The sequence below is a fragment of the Mustela lutreola genome, chromosome 8 (assembly GCF_030435805.1).
Source record: "Mustela lutreola isolate mMusLut2 chromosome 8, mMusLut2.pri, whole genome shotgun sequence".
Classification (NCBI taxonomy): domain Eukaryota; kingdom Metazoa; phylum Chordata; class Mammalia; order Carnivora; family Mustelidae; genus Mustela; species Mustela lutreola.
Genome location: NC_081297.1, coordinates 103,920,565 through 103,941,286, shown reverse-complemented (window position 1 = coordinate 103,941,286; position 20,722 = coordinate 103,920,565). Strand labels below are relative to the sequence as shown.

The 20,722-nt window shown below is 38.8% G+C and overlaps 1 protein-coding gene across 1 annotated transcript; it reads right to left on the bottom strand.

Moving 5' to 3' along the window:
• Window positions 1-51: 51 nt before the first annotated feature.
• On the bottom strand, window positions 52-17,542 carry CCT2 (chaperonin containing TCP1 subunit 2). Its single transcript, XM_059186299.1, has 16 exons — window positions 17,387-17,542; window positions 16,563-16,637; window positions 16,395-16,460; window positions 15,647-15,758; window positions 15,045-15,121; window positions 14,821-14,933; window positions 13,819-14,021; window positions 11,639-11,739; window positions 11,320-11,447; window positions 9,186-9,289; window positions 6,334-6,453; window positions 5,843-5,971; window positions 5,540-5,643; window positions 5,156-5,255; window positions 4,041-4,182; window positions 52-335 (listed from the first exon to the last, which is right to left on the bottom strand). Exons 1-16 carry the CDS (start codon window positions 17,387-17,389, stop codon window positions 305-307), a joined length of 1,608 nt encoding a protein of 535 aa, XP_059042282.1. The 5' UTR covers window positions 17,390-17,542; the 3' UTR covers window positions 52-304.
• Between the last annotated feature and the right edge of the window lie 3,180 nt (window positions 17,543-20,722).

Here is a 20,722-nt window from a genome sequence, read left to right as displayed (position 1 = left end):
GTATAATCACTTGCTCCCATTAAATAAAAAAGTACAAACCACTAAGAACAATTAATTGTTCAAATTTTTATTTTGATGCACAGTATGAGAAATGAACTTTTAAATCAACTGAATTTTATGGAAAATGAACAGCAAATAAATTAGACCCATGTTAAAATAGAAGGTCAGTTAAATGTCCAAACTTAAGGATATAAGAGCCACAGATAAACTTCGATTCCACAGTCTTCTTTAAAAGATCGAAGTCTTTCAAACACAACTCTGCTATGAACTAACTGGTCCAGAGCTCAACAGCACATGGGAATGTTTAACAGGGGTGATGATCAGGAACACGTTTCCTGCAAGTATTACAAAACAAACACTTAAGAAAAGGCAATGGTAAAATTAAAAAGCACGATTGTAACCAAAGGTTTATATAAAATACAAACACAGCTGAAATCCTAAATTTTATCAAAACGATCATAACCAATTCTTTATAACAAGGATATTTCTATCTCATTACTAACATCTCTCAATTATTACTATATTAGTAAGAAAACAGTACAGAATCTGTGGAATGTGAAGACCTGTAGGTATTTAATAATTTTCAACTTCTCATCCAAACACCTTATTTAACATATACATATTCTCCAGAAAAAGATTAATTCATGTTTACAACTAATGTGTTAGGGCATTTTACTAGATTAGTCAAAGACAAAGACAGTTTACTCTTAATCAGAAGTTGTAAAATGACAAGGCTTTGGGGCCTCTAGATGAGAATCTCTGTATCACTTTTCTAAATGAATGAAAATGAATGCCAGTAGATAGGCTAGTGACAGGGTCAGCTTACTCATCTAAGTATGAAAACACTGCCCTTCACATACATCTTAGATGTTGAACTTTTATTCTTTGGTGAGGAGGCATGGCAAGGTACTAGAGAATTTTTTTACTTTACACCTAAATAAACACTGCTTCTAGAGTCAAGTATAACAATCATTTTAGAGAAGCAAAAAAAGTGTAAAAACAAATTTAGAGAGTACAGCATAATGGAACCATATAAAGAAAAAGATCTTCCGGGCGCCTGGGTGGCTCAGTGGGTTAAGCCTCTGCCTTCAGCTCAGGTCATGATCTCAGGGTTCTGGGATCGAGTCCCGCATCGGGCTCTCTGCTTGGTGGGGAGCCTGCTTTCTCCTCTCTCTCTCTGCCTGCCTCTCTACCTCCTTGTGATCTCTCTCTGTCAAAATAAATAAATTTAAAAAAAAAAAAAAAGGCTTAAAAAAAAAAGAAAAGAAAAGAAAAAAATCTTCCAACCCTGGAAGCTTATGGGAATATAATTAAGGATACTAAAAGATCCCAATACAGAAAAAGTTCTCCAGCAGCTGCCAGAGGGCAACTAATCTGGAAAATGAATCCCCCGGAGGTTAAATATGAAAGAGTCCAAAAGAATCCTTTGAGAAGGTTGAGTTAAACACAATTACCCATGTTTCTTTATTGAAAATTACTGAGTACATCTACGAAATTTAATTTACACTTAAACCGGGGCGCCTGGGTGGCTCAGTCAGTTCAGTGGCTGCCTTTAGCTCAGGTCACAATCCTGGGGTCCTGAGATGGAGCCCTACATTGGGCTCCCTGCTCAGTGGGGAGCCTACTTCTCCCTTTCCCTCTGCCTGCAGCTCCCCCTGATTGTGTGCTTTCTCTGTCAAATAAATAAGTCTTAAAAAAAAAAAAAAAAGACACTTAAACCACTAAAACAGTGGTCTCAGATCAAATGAGGTATCTTAGTGCATATTTCAAATGTGGTTGAGGGTGCCAAGTCATGGAAAGATTTCTGAGGGTGGGTGTGGTTATGTGACCTTGCCACCAAGCCAGAAAACTTAATGGACCTCAGTTTCTTTTTGCTATCATTCTGCTTAAAGGCAGGAGAAAACAGAACCACACTCTACCATCTTTGCTGGCACAGCTTCTAAGAAACTTTCAACTCCTTCCTTCCTGCACCAGTGCTCCATTCCAAACTAGGACCATTCCCCATTACCCTACCCTACCAGTACCCGAGGTAGAGAATATTCAGATTTTTCAGCCCATTCCTCCTTCCACTACACCACAGTAGATTTAAATACCACTCCCCTTTTCTCTCCACATCCAAATCACTATTTTCTCCTCTTTTCTTCTAATAATAAAGGGACAGCTGCCATTCACAGAAGCAAGCCACTGATGTGGGTGCTACTGGGTTCTGCACAAAGAGTCCTCGTAACAGAGTCCATTTAAGGTGCAATCTCCTGACAGTGCTCCTCCTTCCCTGTTCCCATTCCTTCTCACAGCTACTTAGCGGGCTGCTTCCTCTTCTGCATCCATCACCCCCCTACAAGATCACTCCCACGTACAGCACTAACGAACTGTTCACAGTTGAGACCCATGTCCTCTAGCTCCCATCCCACTCCTCTGGTTCTGTTCACAAGACACTCCTCAAGAAAGCAGTCTATATACACATCCTCTGATACTTCTTTTCCTGGCTTCATTGCACCTACTTCGGATTTTTGACCCCTCCACTCTACAAAACTGCTTGTCAAGAATACCTATGGCCTCTGTTGCTAAATCCAATCTGTTAAGGTCAATTTTCAGTTTTTATCTATTTGGCCAATATATCTGTACTGCTATGGCAGCTGATCATGCCCCATCCCTAAACACTTTCTTCATTTGGCTTCTGAGACACACATTCTCTGGTCGTCCTTCTAACTCAGAGGCACCCATGCTCCCAACCTTTAAAATTTTGTATTTGGAAAATTTCAAATGTACAAAAAAGCAAAGATATGATACTGAATCCCCAGGTATCCATCACCCAGTTAATAATTACCCTTTATCTGTACTTCATGTTCCTTTTTAGTGTCCTTTGCCACTTGCTCTGAATCTTTCCAAACTTATTACTGGAATTCTCAAGTGTCTTTAGTGCCTAAAACTCCTTCCTTCCTTTAGCTACATTCCCTCTTTTGGGAACACTGTCAGTGTCATGGCCTTTAAATACCACATGTAGGCTGACAATTTCTGAACTTAAAATTCCAGCTCAAGCTTCTCTACTTCAAGCTTTGATTACCCAACTGGTTTCTCAATGGAAAGCTCAAATGCCCAAGACTGACACCCCCAACCTCCTTCCCAAAGTCTTCTTCATCTAAAAGAAACTTTCTTATCCCAACAAAAACCTTAGATTATCCTCCATTCCCTTTCCTTTCACACCTTATACCCAAACCACAATCAAATTCTGCTGGCTCTACCTTCAAAATCTTTTATCAACTCCTTCTCACCACCCTTACCTTCATATCTCCTGGTGTAAGCAACCATTGTCTCCCATCTCCCTGAACCACCACAACAGGCAAAATTTAATGTTTTAATAAGTACTAGTAAGAACAATGAAAATTATTGACTGAATCTTTAAAAGTTAAGATTTTCTGGCTACGTAACCATTTTTTGTGTGAATGAGTTTCTGAAAGAATCTAACAACTTAGAAAAACTGAAGAGGGGCCCCTGGGTAGCAGTCAGATAAGCATCTGACTCTTGGTTTTGGCTCATGATCTCAGGGTTGTGTGACTGAGTCCCATATAGGGTTCTAAGCTCAGCGAGGAATCTGACAGAGTTTCTTTCTCCCTCTCCCTCTGTACCTTCCTACACTCCTGCTCTCTCTCTAAACAAGAACAGGAACATGTTAGGAACTCAGCACATTATGACCTTAAGATAATCTATATGAAAAGTGAACAGGACAGAAAACGACTGGAGCAGACTCAGCCTGGGGAAAAGACATTTGTTCTTAGCACTACAGCCCTTGGCCCCATGCAGGCTTTTCAAGCCTGGCTCATGTGACCTTTCAATCCTAAGAGCTCCTCCATGTCACCCATACGTCTTTCCCTTTATGCTTTCCTGACTTAAATCTAAGAGTTGTGACTATGTATTTTAAATAATGTGCATAATACTTTTAGCTGGGCAGAAATGCCTTTTACTATCAATTACAATTACCCAATACATGCAATTACCTATTGTTTGCTTCCTAAAAAATGTCTACTACAGTGCTACGATACCTTGGTGCTGCTTTGATAATGTTGTCCACACGAAGAATCACCTCTGCTGCTTCAGCTGCGCTCAAAAGAACTTGTCGCTTCACCTGGAAACTTTCTGTTATACCTAGTACTGCCATATCTCCAATGGTACCTTCTTTCATATCTGAAGAGAGAGACGTATTCACTAAATAAGCAACAATAGTTTTAACATAAATTATCAAAATCTCTAGTAAAATTAAGTAAAAGTAAAATTAATACTTTTATGAAAAGTGGGATTACAAGACTCAACCACTCAATTTATTTAGTGCATTCTCATCAGCCTAACATTCAAGAAAAACCTTTTAGAAAATTAAAAGCTCAACTACTGATCATCTGTACTAACAGAGGATAACTAGCTCAGGTAATGGAAAATTTACACAGAACACTCAATGACCTTTTCCAATAACCTTTTTTATATAAATAGATATACATGTGCGTGCCTATGTGTACATATATATATATAAATAAAATTAGTATAGAAAATGTGCTCATTGCTAATTACCATGGATTCTTAAGAACTGGAAGAGAATTTAAAAGTCACTTACTTCTCCTCTTGTGAGAAGAGTACTTTACCTTCTGAAAGATCATTAATTATTCATTATATCTCTCTTCTCCAGTGGCAGGATTATCTACCCTCTAATGACTATTCCCGTGTCTTGGGATAGTACACTGGGAAATTTTTCAATTTGAATTAAATTTATCCTTTTGGCCACTGTTATCTATGTAAAGACTACACTCCAGAATACCTCATAATATGTTTCCTGTGAGAACAGGATTTAATATAAGAATTTAATCAAGTTTATACTTATTTCAGGATATTAGTACTACTTACAAATTTAAGTCCTATAGTCACCACATAATAAATTACAAGTCTTCTAACTAGTTTTATACCCCTTATGGAAGAACAGTTCTGACAATGTTGAGAACATGAAGTTAAACATTCTCCTAGGAAATACAATGGTGACAGAGGCAATCACCACAGAAATCTTCTCTATGATTATCCTAAGAATTCATCTTAAAAAAAAAAAAAATTAAAAAAAAAAAAAAAAAAGATTTTGGTAAAGAGTTACTCTTTATGTCTACAATCGCTTTCTTACCCAGTCCAGCAGTCGTGTTGCCTTCACTATGGGCAGCTCGGAGCTGTGCCACCAGGTCTGCACTGTCATAGCCTGCATTATCAGCTATGATAGTTGGCAACTGTTAAGTGAAAAAGACAAATGGTAACTATTCTACAAGAAGAAAGTTGATTTAGTCTAAACTAGGACAGCTTTTTAAAATTATATATTTAGGAACAAGGTAAAACTGTTCCTTTTAATTACTGCTCATAAAGATAAGCTCTAGAATCAAATTTAAGTAGTATGAACCAGTTCTTTTTCTTAAAGCCAAAAATTAGCAAACATGTCCAAGAGAGAAAAATGTATTCATTTAAAGAACTATTAATACTCACAGATGTGTAAGTTCAGATGTCTTTATTAACTTACCATTCTCAGTGCTTTAGCGTAAGACTCCATCGCAACAGCTTCCTTGCCTGGTGTTCTACTGGCAAGCTGTGTCACAGCATGAGCCATCAGCATCTCAGAACAGCCTACAGATGAAAATGAAATTCCAAGGACTATGATGTTTAGTTATCTCCAAAACACTGACTTACTGATTTCCCTTAGACATGTCAAATATTTTAAAATTAAATGCAAATGCATTACATATAAATTTTCTAAAAACCATTAAAGCCAAAACCATTACTATATACTTGAATAAAACATGTTTAATATTTTTAAAACACTTACCTCCTCCATAAACTGTTCTAGAATCCTTCACAGTTTGGGCAAGAACACAAAGAGCATCATGCAAAGATCTTTCTGCCTCATCTAAAATTTGCTGAGTGGCACCACGAAGAACAATGGTACAAGCTTCGCCTAAAGTTAAAAGAAAAATATTCTTAGGTCACAGCGATTACAAAAAATAAGAGTTTGCCTTCTATTATTTATGTAGATACTGGTTATGATTATTATTTGGTTTTAAAAGCTAACGTGTCCTCTCTGCTGTTACACATTCTTTTTGATAATTATCCATGTTCACAAACAATCATGTTGAATACACACTGTCCATAAAGGCAAGGTTAACATGAGTTTGACCTCGACTGAAATTAACATGCACCCTATGCTTCTCAGGAATTAAGATACATCATATTCTAGTAAATATAATAACTATTTCTTTTAATATCAACAGAGCCTCTCAAAGACTTAGGAACCTTATCAGGATCGACATAATCACTCACCAAGGGCTACCCCAGAAAAGTGGATGAGCTTATCCTCTCCAATCATGACTTCTTCAATAAGCTTGCAACTTCCAAGCTTCACTAGTTCTGGGTGGTCAAAGGTAGAGGCAATTTCACCACCTATGAACATAAACACCTATTAATTAAATGCACAGTATGTTTAAAATTCTTTTTCTAATGAGAACTAATGAACAGATTTTAAGCTGACTGCTTACTATATGCCAAGCACTCTTTGAAGCACTTCATATAAACTGACTAATCTTTAAAACAACCCTGGTAAGAGATGCTCTATTATCTGATACAGAAGTAAAAAAACTGAGACAAAGAGATATTAGAGTTTCTTATTCAAGGTTATACAACTCAAACAAATATATGGTGAAGCTGGGATTCAAATCCAAGTAGTCTATCTTTAGATTTAAATGCACATTATATAATACTATTTCCCAAAGGTTAAATTGGGACTTTAACATTTAAGTCTGAATTTAAATTCAAATTCTCTTTTCATCTAGTACAAGACCAGTACCCCTATGATTCAATTTCCCAAAACATGAAGCATTTGACTAGTTCTATTAAGTCAACAGATATAGCCATTAGAAACTGCTGACAGGAACACCTGACACTTGCTAATCCTAACTGAATTCTCACAATGCCCCTATAAGGCCCAGGAAAAGGGGAAATGTAACTGAGAATACCCCAGAGCAAACCTAATGAGGTATCAAAAAAGTGAATTATTTTGGGGCGCCTGGGTGGCTCAGTCAGTTAAACATCCAACTCTTGGTTTTGGCTCAGGTCATGGTGAGATCCAGTGGTCCACCAGGCTCACACTCAGCATGGAGTCACTTGTCTCTCTCCCTCCCCTTCTGCTGCTCTCCATGTACTCTCTCAAATAAATAAAATCTTTTAAAACAAAAAGCAAATTTTTTATTTTTAGGTTTTATTTCTATTCCTATTTTCTCTGCATCTCCCGCAGTGTAAGCTGAAAGATTCAGCGATTTCCTTCCCTGGTTCTTAACTGCCAAAGTTCAGTTTCCACTTTTTCTAGTTCTTTACTCTTTTTTATGAGACTGATCTGGTTTATGAGAATTTTCACTTATCCTAAATTCACTCACTTATGTAGAATTTGCTGACAATGTATTTCTAGACATTTATAAGAACCAATTTCATACACCTTGACAACACATACACTAAGGATGAGAGGCGCCCTGGGGTCAACTCTGCAGTGGGTTGTGCTTGGTACAGTGAATTTTCTTTCTTCTGAATATACATGGCAATTCATGTACCAACTTCTTATGGTATCAACTTATCCCATTAATGTGCTATCATTCACATTTATGTCATTACCTTTAATTTTGTCGCCTTAAGGGAGGAATTACACCATAAAATTTATCACCTTAAGCATCAAGTATGTAATAGCTCTTAAAGAACTTTAATTAAACCAAGTAAACCCACTTCAAAGTAACTGATCAAAGAAAAATATCTCTTTTTAGGTCAGAAGACACGCTTCTCAAAATATTAAAAGTGGATTTAGAAGTTATTCTGAGATGAAACCAATTCTACTCTTTACAGTAATTAGTAATACTTTTTATTTCTAATACTTATGGCATTTGAAAACTGAATTCAACATTCCTAGTAGCTTTACATCTCAAACCCCTCTCCTTAGTTCTCATTGCAAGATCTCAAGTCAACTTTCCAACCCATTCATTCATTATCAAGGGCCTAAAAATTAAATAAAGGCTGCAAAACTTCGTCTTTCAAGGGCTACTTAGCAGTTACTTTAAAAACTATTACTATAAAAAAGTAATCAATTTGCACACTATGTCATTTTGGCGTAAACATTTCTTACTTATAAATACATTTCTATTCCACATAACTGGGATTAGGAAACTCATACCTCTACTGAAGAAAATTATAGGATACTAACTTTTCATTATTCACTGCTGGATTGTTTCGCACTATTTCAACATTACTTCCACAATTTTTATTTTTTAATTTTTTAAAAGATTTTATTTATTTATTTATTTGACAGAAATCACAGTAGGCAGAGAGGCAGGCAGAGAGAGAGGAGGAAGCAGGCTCCCTGCCAAGCAGAGAGCCCGATGCGGGGCTCAATCCTAGGACCCTGGGATCATGACCTGAGCCAAAGGCAGAGGCTTTACCCAGTGAGCCACCCAGGCGCCCCTACTTCCACAATTTTTAAAAAGGATTTGATGGGTGGTGGAGGAGGGGGGGGTGGCGCGAACACACGAGTAGCAGAAGCAGAGGAGGGAGAAGCAGGCTCCTCACTGAGCAGGGAGCCAGATGGGATACACGGCTGACCTAGGACCCCAGGATCATGACCTGAGCGTAAAGCAAATACTTAACTCACTGAGCCTCCCAGGCACCACATTACTTCCACAAATTTAAAAAAATTTAACAAAAACAATATTTATAAGCACTTGATCCATTCTCTAACAAGTGTTCAATGAAGTTATTATTACAACTTACTACCACAAAAGGCACAAGGCATTCAACTACTCAGCACCAGAAATAAACGAATAAACTAGATAAACCTTAAGAGAGTCCTTTTTCAAGCTTTAGTTTCTTTAGACTAGGAGTGGAACACTGGTCCTGTAGGTTTGTGAGAAAAGATCTGCTATCTTTAAAACAATGTAACAAAGGTAACCATAACCTATGGCAAATACGACAGATAATTTGGTATCTAAGGATGTCAAAAAACTGTAAATCAGAATTCAGAATATTTTTATTCAAAGTCCCTTAAAGTATTTCTTTGTACTCTCAAAAGTTACATATACTAACCATCAATAAATCCAAGAGTGTTTAGCGTTAGAAAATTAATGCCTTTTTTCCCATACCTGTGACAAGAGCGAGGCGTTCCACACCTGCAAAATCTGCATGTTCAATCGCCATGACACCAGCAGCACCAAAGAGCTGCTCAGGATAATTATAAATTAACTGCCTACAAATAAAATAAAAACGTTTGCAATTGTTATTTCACAAGTCTAAAATACATCAGACTAAAAAACATGGAACCATTTTTACTTACCAAATAAATACAAATTAGAAATGTCACATACAATAATACATAAATTACACAACTTAGTGCCTCCATGCTAGCACTGCAAGCAAGTTGTTTTTTTATATTGCTACTGATACAGTAAACTAGACCACAGTTCTGAAAACCAATGTAGCAGAAATGCATCAAAAATCATATAAATGTTCCCAAGCTTTAATTCCACTCCTGAGGCTCTACAGCAAGAATATTCAGATATTAAAAATCTTCAGTGAAAGTATGTATAAAAATTTTACAGAGAATGGCAAAACCTGCCAATGACTTCAATGTTCCCTAGGAGTGTGCCGGTGTACACAGAGTTTACCAATTATAAAAACTAATTTTAAGTAAAAATTTATATTGTTAGGTTAAAAAAAGGGCAAGTTACAAAAGTTAGTAACGTGTTCACAGCTAAGTGAAAAACTGAAACTTGAACACCAAACATACATACATACGCAAGTCAGCTTAATTAAAGAATTTCAGGAAGGTTAGACCTCAGATTCTGTTCCTTCTTTATACTTTACTATTTTCCAAAAAATGCGATCTTATTTTTTTTTTAAGACTTTATTTTTATTTATTTATTTGACAGAGAGATCACAAGTATGTAGAGAGGCAGGCAGGGAGGTGGGGCCGGGAAGCAGGCTCCCCACTGAGTAGAGAAGCCAATGTGGGGGCTGGGGGGGGGCAGGGGGGGTGGGCTTGATCCCAGGACCGCAATCATGACCTGAGCTGAAGGCAGAAGCTTAACCCACTGAGCCACCCAGGCGCCCCAGATCTTATTAAGAGTAAAAATGACATGTTTAAAAGTATGGGACATTAAAAAAAGGCCCAAAATTTTTTTTAATCAATGTAAGGGACCTCTGCGTGGCTCAGTCAGTTAAGTTTCTAGCTCTTGATTTCAGTTCAGGTCATGATCTCAGGGTCGTGGGATCCAGCCCATTGGGCTCCATGCTGGACATGCAGCCTGCTTAGGATACTCTCTCTCCATCTCCCCACAAATATTTGATTTTCACCAAATATTAACTGTCAAAGTTAACCACTGCCATTTCATTGCTAGAATTAGGCTGTTCCTCTTGGTATTTTCACCATTTAAAAAAAATCTGAGAGATCTAAACAGAGAGAAAATTAGACACAAAGTCCCTGATGTGGGGATGAGCAAACAGTTCAAAGCAGTCAGGACTTCTTGCCAGAACTCCAGCTTGAGCTTCTAGGGGCAAACAAGATTCCTCTGCTGCCCACTCTAGACCCTGATATGAGGTAGCACACAGTACCACTGGATCCTAGGTACTTGACCCTGTAATATCAGGAACCCAAAGGTAGGAAATGGCCAGAGAGCCATGGAAGAAAGCTGTGAGCCCAGACTGCCTGCCACCTAGACAGTGATTCCACATCATGCTGCCTCAGGCTACTGGACTGGATACAGTCGTGACTTTATAGAGCCTTTTCTAGTTTTACTGAAAAAAATTCTCCACTGCTTTGCCTTTGGAAAAAAAATCCATGAACACCTTTGATACTAACAATTAAGAAAGAAAACATGGGAAACATTATACATACTTTTTCATACAAATTAAAGCCCTAAATCTATTACTTTTCATTTCTTCATTATTTTATTTCTTTGCTATTAGCTTTTTGCTATTTCAAAGTCCCACCATTAAATACGGAACTGAAGCTGAAGCTCTCCACCAAATATATGTATATTACAGCCCAAAACTACAATGTAACTGCCAGACCAGAAAACTCATTGTTAATATAAATAGATCAAGTGTATTAACCTAAAACATCACCAAAATGGTGATGCAGATGCCTTGCTGTAGAATGGTAGGAAAATTACCATTCCTAAATAACAAGTCACTAATAAAATGAAGTATTTGCAAATGCCTTTGTAGACAAAAATCATTAGATTATTACAAATATTGTTAGCAAAAGCACATACAGACCTGTTAATAAAGCAATTTATCCCATGCTTAAGAATTCGTTCAACTTTCTCCTTCATTTTCTCCTTTTCGGCATGTTCTATTTCAGCAACCTTTGCTGTAGAATCAACTCTCACCCTGGACCCAAATATCTAAGACAAAGGAAAGAATAAAAATAGCATCATTTTCATTACTCCTGAATCCCACAACATAAATACTTTTATGTAAAGACACTAAAATTATGTATTTAAATATATTCTAGGTTTTTTCAGTGCAACTGCTTCACAGCCTGAATTCATAAAGCAGCTAACAATTAGAATTCTAAGAAATGTAGTTAACATACCTTTATTTTGTCGGTATCCATACCAGTATTTGCAATGAGAATTTTAGCATTTTCAATTCGCTTTGGTTGATTTACTCCAATTTTTTTATCCAACAGAAAGCCTACAATACAGATTTTAGTAAATACTTCAAAACTATATTGATAAATCTTTATCTCTGCTTTATCAAATTACTCTTTCAAAGAATCCATTTAAGTCCAACACACCTAAGTCCCTAGAACCTATACAGAATTCCACTAAAGCAAGTGACCATAAAAATCAATTTAGCAGGTAGAAATCTAAGGGCACAGCATAAACCTTAAGAATAAAAGTTTCATGTGAAACTTTTGTTTCACATACATACACAATACGCAGGTGTGGACTGTAATTAAAGCTGGTAAGCCCACTTTCATTAGCTTAAAACTAACAACAGAAAACTGATGAAGATTCAGGAAAACGAGGTATTGCTAGAGAGTACTGAACTTTTTAAAGAACTGACACTGGTGATAAAATGAAAAACAACCCCCCCCCCCCCCAAAATATGTACAATGGAGTCAAACGAAACTAACCCGTTTTGCCTATGCTGTTTACAGGGTGGGTGAGCAACCCTACACAAATTAACCTTAGCTATTCATCTGTAAAACAAGAGTTAATCACAACACTAGTTTCCAGCCTACGGGCCTATCTGGAATTCTCTCTCCACGCTTCTTTTAGATGCACAGAACGCTTGCCTTTTTAAGACATTATCATCTTGGGTTTCTGCTCTAATCAGATGAACCTAATTTTCAAACACTAGGTCAACATCATGAGGAATAAATGAGATTTTAAGTAAAATTCCCATTAGAATGCTTGCACAGAACATTCAAGATGGTAGCTATCCTTGTTCTCATTATCTTACCTTACCATTAGCCTCTATTAAAAATGCTACACAGCCCTTGCATGTAAAATCAACAGTGTTTTTAGAATTGTTACTCCTCTGAAACAGAGACAAATGGGGTGCCCAGGTGGCTCAGTTGCTTAAGTGCCTGCTTTCAGCTCGTCATGATCCCAGGGTTCTGGGATGGAGCCCTGCACTGGGCTCCCTGCTCAGTAGGGAGTCTGCTTCTCCTTCTCCCTCTGTGCCTCCTCTCTCCACCCCCACCCCACTCCAGCCTTCGTTCTCTCCTCTCAAATAAATAAAATCTTTAAAAGCAGCAAAATAGAAATATAGCAAAACCTAGAGTACAAATCACTGGTAAAGCACAACTTGTTCCTGTTTCTCCTCTATAAAAGAGAACGCTTACACATTCCACTCCATAAGCCACTTTGTAAACGCAATATAAAGATGTTTTGAAAAATTATAACAAAAGACACTGTTACTAAGGAAACAGCAGTTACTAAGACTTATTACTACTTGTTAAGAACACCAAGAACTGTAATCTCAATACCTACCAATAAATGATAGGACTTACACAAACTCTTCCTGAAAAAAGCCATTTGAGAAGAGCTGACTTTTACTAAAACTACCATTTCTCTTTATTAGAGACTGCACAAACTTCAAGGTATTAAGTAAAACCTAGAGATTATCAAAGAAATGCTGGGAGGGTGTGAAATGAAGCACAAAGTATAATAAATGGATTAAAAAGACAAAAATAGTTGCAATATGATCGGTATTTTTTTAAAGATTTTATTTATTTACTTGATAGAGATCATAAGCAGGCAGAGATGCAAGCAGGTGGGGGGGAAGCAGGTTCCCCACAGAGCAGAGAGCCCAATGTGGGGCTCGATCCAGGACCCCAACGATGACTTGAGCTGAAGGCAGAGGCTTGCTTTAATCCACTGAGCCACCCAGGTGCCCTTAATCTGTACTTTTATTTTATTTTATTTATTTATTTGAGACAAAGATCACAAGTAGTCAGAGAGGGCAGGGGGAGAGAGAGAGAGAGGAGGAAGCAGGCTCCCCACCTAGCAGAGAGCCCAATGAGGGGCTCAATCCCAAGACCCTGGGATCATGACCTGAGCCAAAGGCAGAGGCTTTAAACACAGAGCCACCCAGGCACACCCCCATCTGTATTCTTAAAGGCAAATTTTCTTTGTAAAGAAAGAAACCAGGATTTCTTTCTGAAATCCTGACTAGCTAAAACCCAAGATTCATTATATAGCCCTCAATGTCTGATCAAAGCCTGTTTTCCCATATTCAACATATATATACATATATATATACCTTCATCTAAATAAGAATCTGCCAGACTTCCTCCTAGCTTCTTGATGACGTGAATGGCCTCCAGATTACCAGAACCTTTCAGTCTGAGAACAGCTTCTACAGCTAACTGAGTAAAATGGTCTTTGTGATGAGTAAGAAGTTTTGAGGATAATGTTGTTCCTGCAATGTTCATTAAATCTTGGCGGAATTTAACTTCATCAGAACTAAAAGAGAAAAACCAAAAAGACTCATGCCTGTTTCTTCAAAGGTATCAATCCTATTTTTCTTTTCAAGAAAATATTTATCAATAGATAATTTCTCCCCAGTCAGGGCTCGAAGCCATAGCAAAAAAATTAAAGTTCAAGTAATCAAACAATGCAAAAATTAAAGGAAACGATTTTCCCCACCAATCAGGCAAAAAAAAAGAAACACAAAAAGAGAAACACAAGCAAACAAAATACCAAATTCTTCAAGGACATGGATAAATAAGTATTGCTCTACAGATACTAGAAATGAAAATAAAGGAATGAAATTAATAAAGAATTAAGAATGAAAATAAAGATTACTTGTAAATAAAAATGCCATAAAATACATACATGTGTTTAGACCCAGCAATTATACTTCTTGAAACATTCTTGAAGTTTGTCAAAAATATTATTATAAATCTAAAACTTATTAAAACAGACTATAGATAGGTAAATTACACTACAGTCACATAAACAAATGCATACCCCTATTAAACTACTGCAGAGAATACTGACACCCAAATATATGCTTATTAATCAACTAAGTTAGAATGATTACGCAATGATTCTATTTGTTTTGTTTTTTCGTGATTTTTACCTACAAAAAGCTGGAAACACAAACTATATCTGGAGTGTAATGTGGGGGTTTGTTATTGGGGCAGGATGAGGCAATAGAGTCATGTTTGTGTATGCTTTTCACTGTTTTTCAGACATCCTGCACTGAGCCTATTTTTAAAAGAATGTTAAATATTTAAAACTATTATTTTGGTATACCAACCCATGATCAACTGCAGAATTCAACAGAGCTTGTCTTGCTGCCTTTGTGGCTTCTCTCCAACCCGCAATGATGGTCTGTGGGTGAATCTTTTTTGCAATCAAAGATTCTGCTTCCTATTAATAAATAGTAGAAAACATTCTTCAATAGAAAACACTAACAGACTACTTCTGATACACGAGTAAAAAAACAATAAAATGAGGTTAAAGTTTCTCAGATACTCTTACCCTTAGTAATTCTGCTGCTAAGACAGTAACAGAGGTAGTGCCATCACCAACTTCATCATCTTGAACTCTTGACATATCTAGAAGAAAGAAGCTAGTTAGTTAACTCATTTATATTTGATACAAATGCATTCTAGGGACGTCTGGGTGGCTCAGTCGGTTAAACCACAGGGTCCTAGGATCGAGTCCCGCATCGGGCTCCTTGCTTGGCAGGGAGTGTGCTTCTCTCTCCGCCTCTGCCTGCCACTCTGCCTGCTTGTGCACTCTCTCTCTGACAAACAGACAGATAAATAAATAGAATCTTTTAAATACATTCTAAATTACTTCTCCATAGCTCAACTAATTCTCCAAACATACCCACTACCAACCAGAATCTCACTTATCTAAGTTTCCTCACCTGACAAACTCTTTGGAACTTCTCACTCTGAACATGTTTTATCATTAAAAACTGCATGGAACCACAGAGGCTTATATTTTAATAATAATAATAACAATAATAATAATTAAAAAGGGGACATCAATTAATTGCAAGTAGTCAGTCAACAAAGCCTACTTAAAAATGTGTTTTAAAAATATTAATAAAATCTTATCATTTTCAGACTCACCAACTAAAACTTTAGCTGCTGGATTGTCTACACCGATGTTTTTTAGAATAGTTGCACCATCATTGGTTACCATAAGAGAGGCATCTCGTCCACTGCTTAACAAAATTTTATCCTAAAAAGAACATACTTGATTCAAGTTAAGATATAAATACATGTCAAGAATGCATGGGTCAATATGTACTCTCATTTACTAATGTGTAAATACTCTGGATGGCAATTTGGCAGTATCCATTCAGACTTTTTTAATGCATACACTCCAAAAGCAAACCCTGGTGTCTGTCCCTGAAAACACTGTAACAGGGAGACACTAACAAGGTTTTTCAGCATTGTACTAGCAAAAACAAATGAATAAATATAAAATATAAAAATCTACAGCAAAAGGGATTTTAAAAAAAATTTAAAAAAAAAAAAAAGGGATTTTAAAAAGCAACCTACAGAAAAATATAAGTACCTACAGTAAAAATATTTATTAAAAAAACACCTAATACATAATTTGCACACATATCTACATAAAAACAAGTATTAGGAAGACTTACATCCAATTATAACTATGGCTGTCACTGGGGAGGGGATTGAGGATGGTGATCCAAGGGGACTTTAGCTGTAGGAGTACTGTTTTGATTTTTAAGAATGAGAACATACCCATGTCTTATGCATACAGGCATCCCAAAAAAGTGAGCTATTAACTAGATTTCCAAAAACAGCTGTAAATCAGTATCAAAACACAAAAATTCTTTGTTTTTCTTACCATGCCCTTAGGTCCTAATGTGCTCTTTACCAAGTCTCCAACAGCGATGGCACCAATAAAAGAAGACTGGAGTAAAAATCAGAGATTGAAAAGTAAAAATCAATTTTACCGTCTTAAAATTCCTAAAGTTCAACTGGATCTTTAAAAGAATGGGAGAACAAGGCTTACCAGACGAGCCGTCTCTGCCCTCTCTTCATCAGCCCCAGCCTTGAAGATGTTAACAGGTGCGAGGGAAAGGGACGCCTAAAAGGGAAAAAATCAACAGTCCGTTTGAATACCGATTATTTAACGCCTATAGTTACATTCCGCCGGAAATACACGTACATATTTAAAAGAAATTTAATTTATAGCACAGCGTAATTTTTCAAAGAAATGACGTTCTCCGTCACTGGAACGTTCATTCACTAAGGGGGCGTGAGGGACTTACACAACTTGTACAGCAAGGAGGGTTTGCCTTTGGGTCTACAAGTACTCTATGAATAAAAATTATACACCAAAAAGAATGTTAAAAACGGCAAGACTGAAGATGACTTTAAAGATAAGACAGGCAGGAGGTGCAGACCACTCGCGCCAACAACCGCCAGGCGGACGAAGCAACGCGGCCGACTCGCCTCCATCTTCACCCTCCAGCCCTTTCAGCCCCGCGGCCGCAGGCTCCGCCCCGGGAGTGAGGGCGGGGCCTGTCGCGCCGACCCGCCCGCAGCACTAGAAATTTCTCCTCTCAGGTTGACCCCCGGGCCTGGGGTCCTGAAACTAGGGAGAGGCCCAGTCGGCACAAGACACTGGCATGGAGGCCCACACCTCCCCGTTAGGTGTGGAGGGCTTCGCCGGCGGGCCCGGCGCAGGCCACACGCCGCGGCCCGCGCCATGTGCGACGGTCTCCGGGACAAACACGAGGAGCCTGCGGCCGTGGGAGGACAGAAGGGGCAGCGGGAGGCAGGGCGCGGCGGGACGCGGCAGGGTTTAGATATGGCCAGCGGGGCCGGGCTCACCATGGTTCCGAGGAGTTCGGCACACACGCGAATTCCTCAGCTCACGCCCGGGACCAGAGGGAAGAGAAGCCGGAAATGACGGCACACGTTCTCCGCATGGGGCGGAGCCCCGGAGGGCGCGCAGCTCCGGCCTGGCACCGCCCTCTGGGGGAAGGGAGGGCGAGCCGGTTTTGAGTGGAGGACCGCGGTCGAAACGCCGCTCATCACGCTGGGGGGCGGAGCTTTGGCTCGCGCTCCGCCCCTTGCGGCATCCGCTCCGCACTAGGGAGGGGAGGATCTGACGTATGGGGTGGAGCCGGGGAGTAGAACCCCCCCCCTCGAAGAACAAAAGGGAAGCTGCGCCGCGGAGTTGCTATAACAACGGAGTTTCTGCTCGGATGTTTAATTTTTCTTAAATTTAATCTTTAAAAATTTGCCTTAAAGTACCACATATACACAGTTTAAAGTGTTATATGCTAATAACGAAAAACAATTCACCGACCTCACCACTTCCTTCCTCAGAAGCAAGCGCATTCAGCTTTTTCAGTTTGTGGAGGTTCTGGGATTACGGTTACCTTACTGAATATTTCTATTGCGATTTTAATTTTAAACGTTATTTATTGAGTTACGAGGAAGTGTTACAGTCCTTTCATTGAACTTTAAAAAGTGTCTTTTAACTGGACGTTGACTGTCTAGGACAAAGTCTTGTAAACTTTGATGGAGACATTTACTTTATCTTTGCCCTGCTTGCTCATTTTCATGTATCACATTTCACTCGTTCTTTTCCCCTCCACTAGTAGAGATGACTAATATACTTTTACATAATGTGTTGGTAGAGACCAAGATTGATTCCAAATATTTCAGTTTATTAAAAACAAAATTTTCTACTTAACTCTAAATTGACTGCCTAGGACAGTTACAGTAAAATGTGCTTTAAAAAAATTTATATCATCTACTGATACTCTTTTCTCCCTCTGAATAATTGATCACTTAGCAAATGCTTGGACTTCCTGGTAATTCTTAGATTTCACTAAGTGAAATAAGTCAAGCAGAGGAAGTAATTATCATATGGTTTCACTTATTTGTGGACATAGGGAATAGCATGAAGGACATTAGGAGAAGGAAGGGGAAAATGAAAGGGGGAAACCAGAATAAGAGAAGAACCCTGAGAGACTATGGACTCCAGGAAACAAACTGAGGGTTTTATTTATTTATTTTTTTTTAAGATTTTATTTATTTGACAGATAGAGATCACAAGCAGGCAGAGCAGTGGTCAGAGAGAGAGAAGGAAGCAGGCTCCCCGTGGAGCAGAGAGCCCGATGTGGGGCTCAATCCCAGGACTCTGGGATCATGAGCTGAGCCGAAGGCAGAGGCTTAACCCACTGAGCTACCCAGGTGCCCCCAAACTGAGGGTTTTAGAAGGGAGGGGCTGTGGGGGGATGGGTGAGCCTGGTGATGGGTATTGAGAGGGCATGGATTGCATGGAGCACTGGGTGTTATACGCAAACAATGAATCAAAAACTAATGATGTACTGTATGGTGACCAACATAACAATTTTTTAAAAATGGGTAGATGTTTACAATTTTTAATTGTTTTAGCTCTTCAGATATTTTTTAAGAGGGTTAGTTTACATCAGGGGTTGACAAACTATGGGGGGGGGAACCAAATCTAACCTCCCACCTTTTTTTTATGACTGGAGAGTTAAGAATGTGTTTTACATTTTTTTTTTAAGATTTTATTTATTTATTTGACAGAGAGATCACAAGCAGGCAGAGAGACAGGAGGAAGCAGGCTCCCTGCTGAGCAGAGAGCCCGATGCGGGGCTCGATCCCAGGACCTTGAGATCATGACCTGAGCCGAAGGCAGCAGCTTAACCACTAAGCCACCCAGGCGCCCCTGTGTTTTACATTTTTTAAATGATTGGGGCAAAAAAAGACTATTTCATGATACATTAAAGTTATATGAAACTTGTATTTTGGTGTTCATAATGCTTAGTTGGAACACAAGCATACCCGTTTTGTTTGATATATATAGTTCTAAAGTTGTTTTTTTGTTGTTTTTAGTAATCTCTACACCCAAAGTGGGCCTCGAACTCATGACCCTGAGATCACGAGTCACATGCTCTTCTAACTGAGCCAGCCAGCTGCCCCAACCCACTCTTTTTTATACTGTGCAGCGCGATACAGAATTATATACAATAGCAGAGTGGTTGTGACAGACTGTCTAGCCCCTAAAGCTTAAAATAGTTATTATCTGATCCTTTCCAGAAAAAAATATGCTGACCCTGGTTTACACTATTCTCAAGGTCCATCATGAAAAGTGGTGTTCAGATTGGACAAATTGCTGTTTTAAATAAACCAAGATTTTGAAAACTTGCTCTTCTTGCAGGAAATGCACTTTAATGGGAAGTTCCCAAAGCACATACTGAGAAGAGTCACAGTGAGAAGCTGAGATGCCTGCACAATATCAAAAAGGGTTGTTTTCATTGTGGACCAAATCATTGAACCTGGAAACATTATCTCCTCCCACAGGCCTGAGATTTACCCAAGCCTGAGACTATGGATGATAGAGAAACCAATCAATGCCCCTCCCTTCTGGAATTTAGCGAAGTTGGGGGGATAGCCAGGGGCATTTGGATGAAGGACAGAAACTAGGAGCTAGGACATTTGGAGCTAGGACAGAAACAACCAGGAGACCCCTTATTTTGGGACTCTAGGCAATCTGTCCTTTCCCCTTTGCATGTGTTTTTGACTCTTCCACCTTTCCAACTTCCTTTGGTGTCACCCTTGTCCCCGAGGGATTAAACGCTCAGCTTCTGGGACCAGGCTGCCTGGGTTTGGATTTCAGCTCCTGTTTACTAGCCTTGTAACTTTGGGTGGGTTCCAAGGTCTGCTCACCCTTATCTATAGCTATAGCAATGGGAGAAATGGCAGGATTTGGTGCTTTAAACCACTATATTTTAGGGTGGTTTATTGCACAGCAGTACCTCGCCTGTAAATACTCTTTCAACAATGCCTTTTAAGAGGCATTTATCCAGTTTAGGTTCCATTTTTACAAGAGCCTAAATCAATCTCCCTGCTTCATTACAATGTCACACCCTCCAGTGTTCCTCTATGTTGATGTCAGTCATCTTTTTTTTTTTTTAAAGATTTCTTTGAGAGAGAGGCAGTGAGAGAGAGCATGAGCGAGGAGAAGGTCAGAGGGAGAAGCAGACTCCCCGTGGAGGTGGGAGCCCGATGCGGAACTCGATCCCGGGACTCCGGGATCATGACCTGAGCTGAAAGCAGTCGTCCAACCAACTGAGCCACCCAGGCGTCCCCAGAGTCATCTTTCTAAACTATTGTTTCTCCAATGAT

Bases quoted from the DNA above. Each gene is read 5' to 3' on its own strand.
- CCT2 (XM_059186299.1), bottom strand. The intron at 15,759-16,394 runs GTAAGAAAAACA...TGTTCTTTTTAG, and splicing joins CATTAGGACCTAAGGGCATG to GATAAAATTTTGTTAAGCAG. The intron at 4,183-5,155 runs GTAAGAAAGCGA...CTCTCTCTTCAG, and splicing joins CAACACGACTGCTGGACTGG to ATATGAAAGAAGGTACCATT.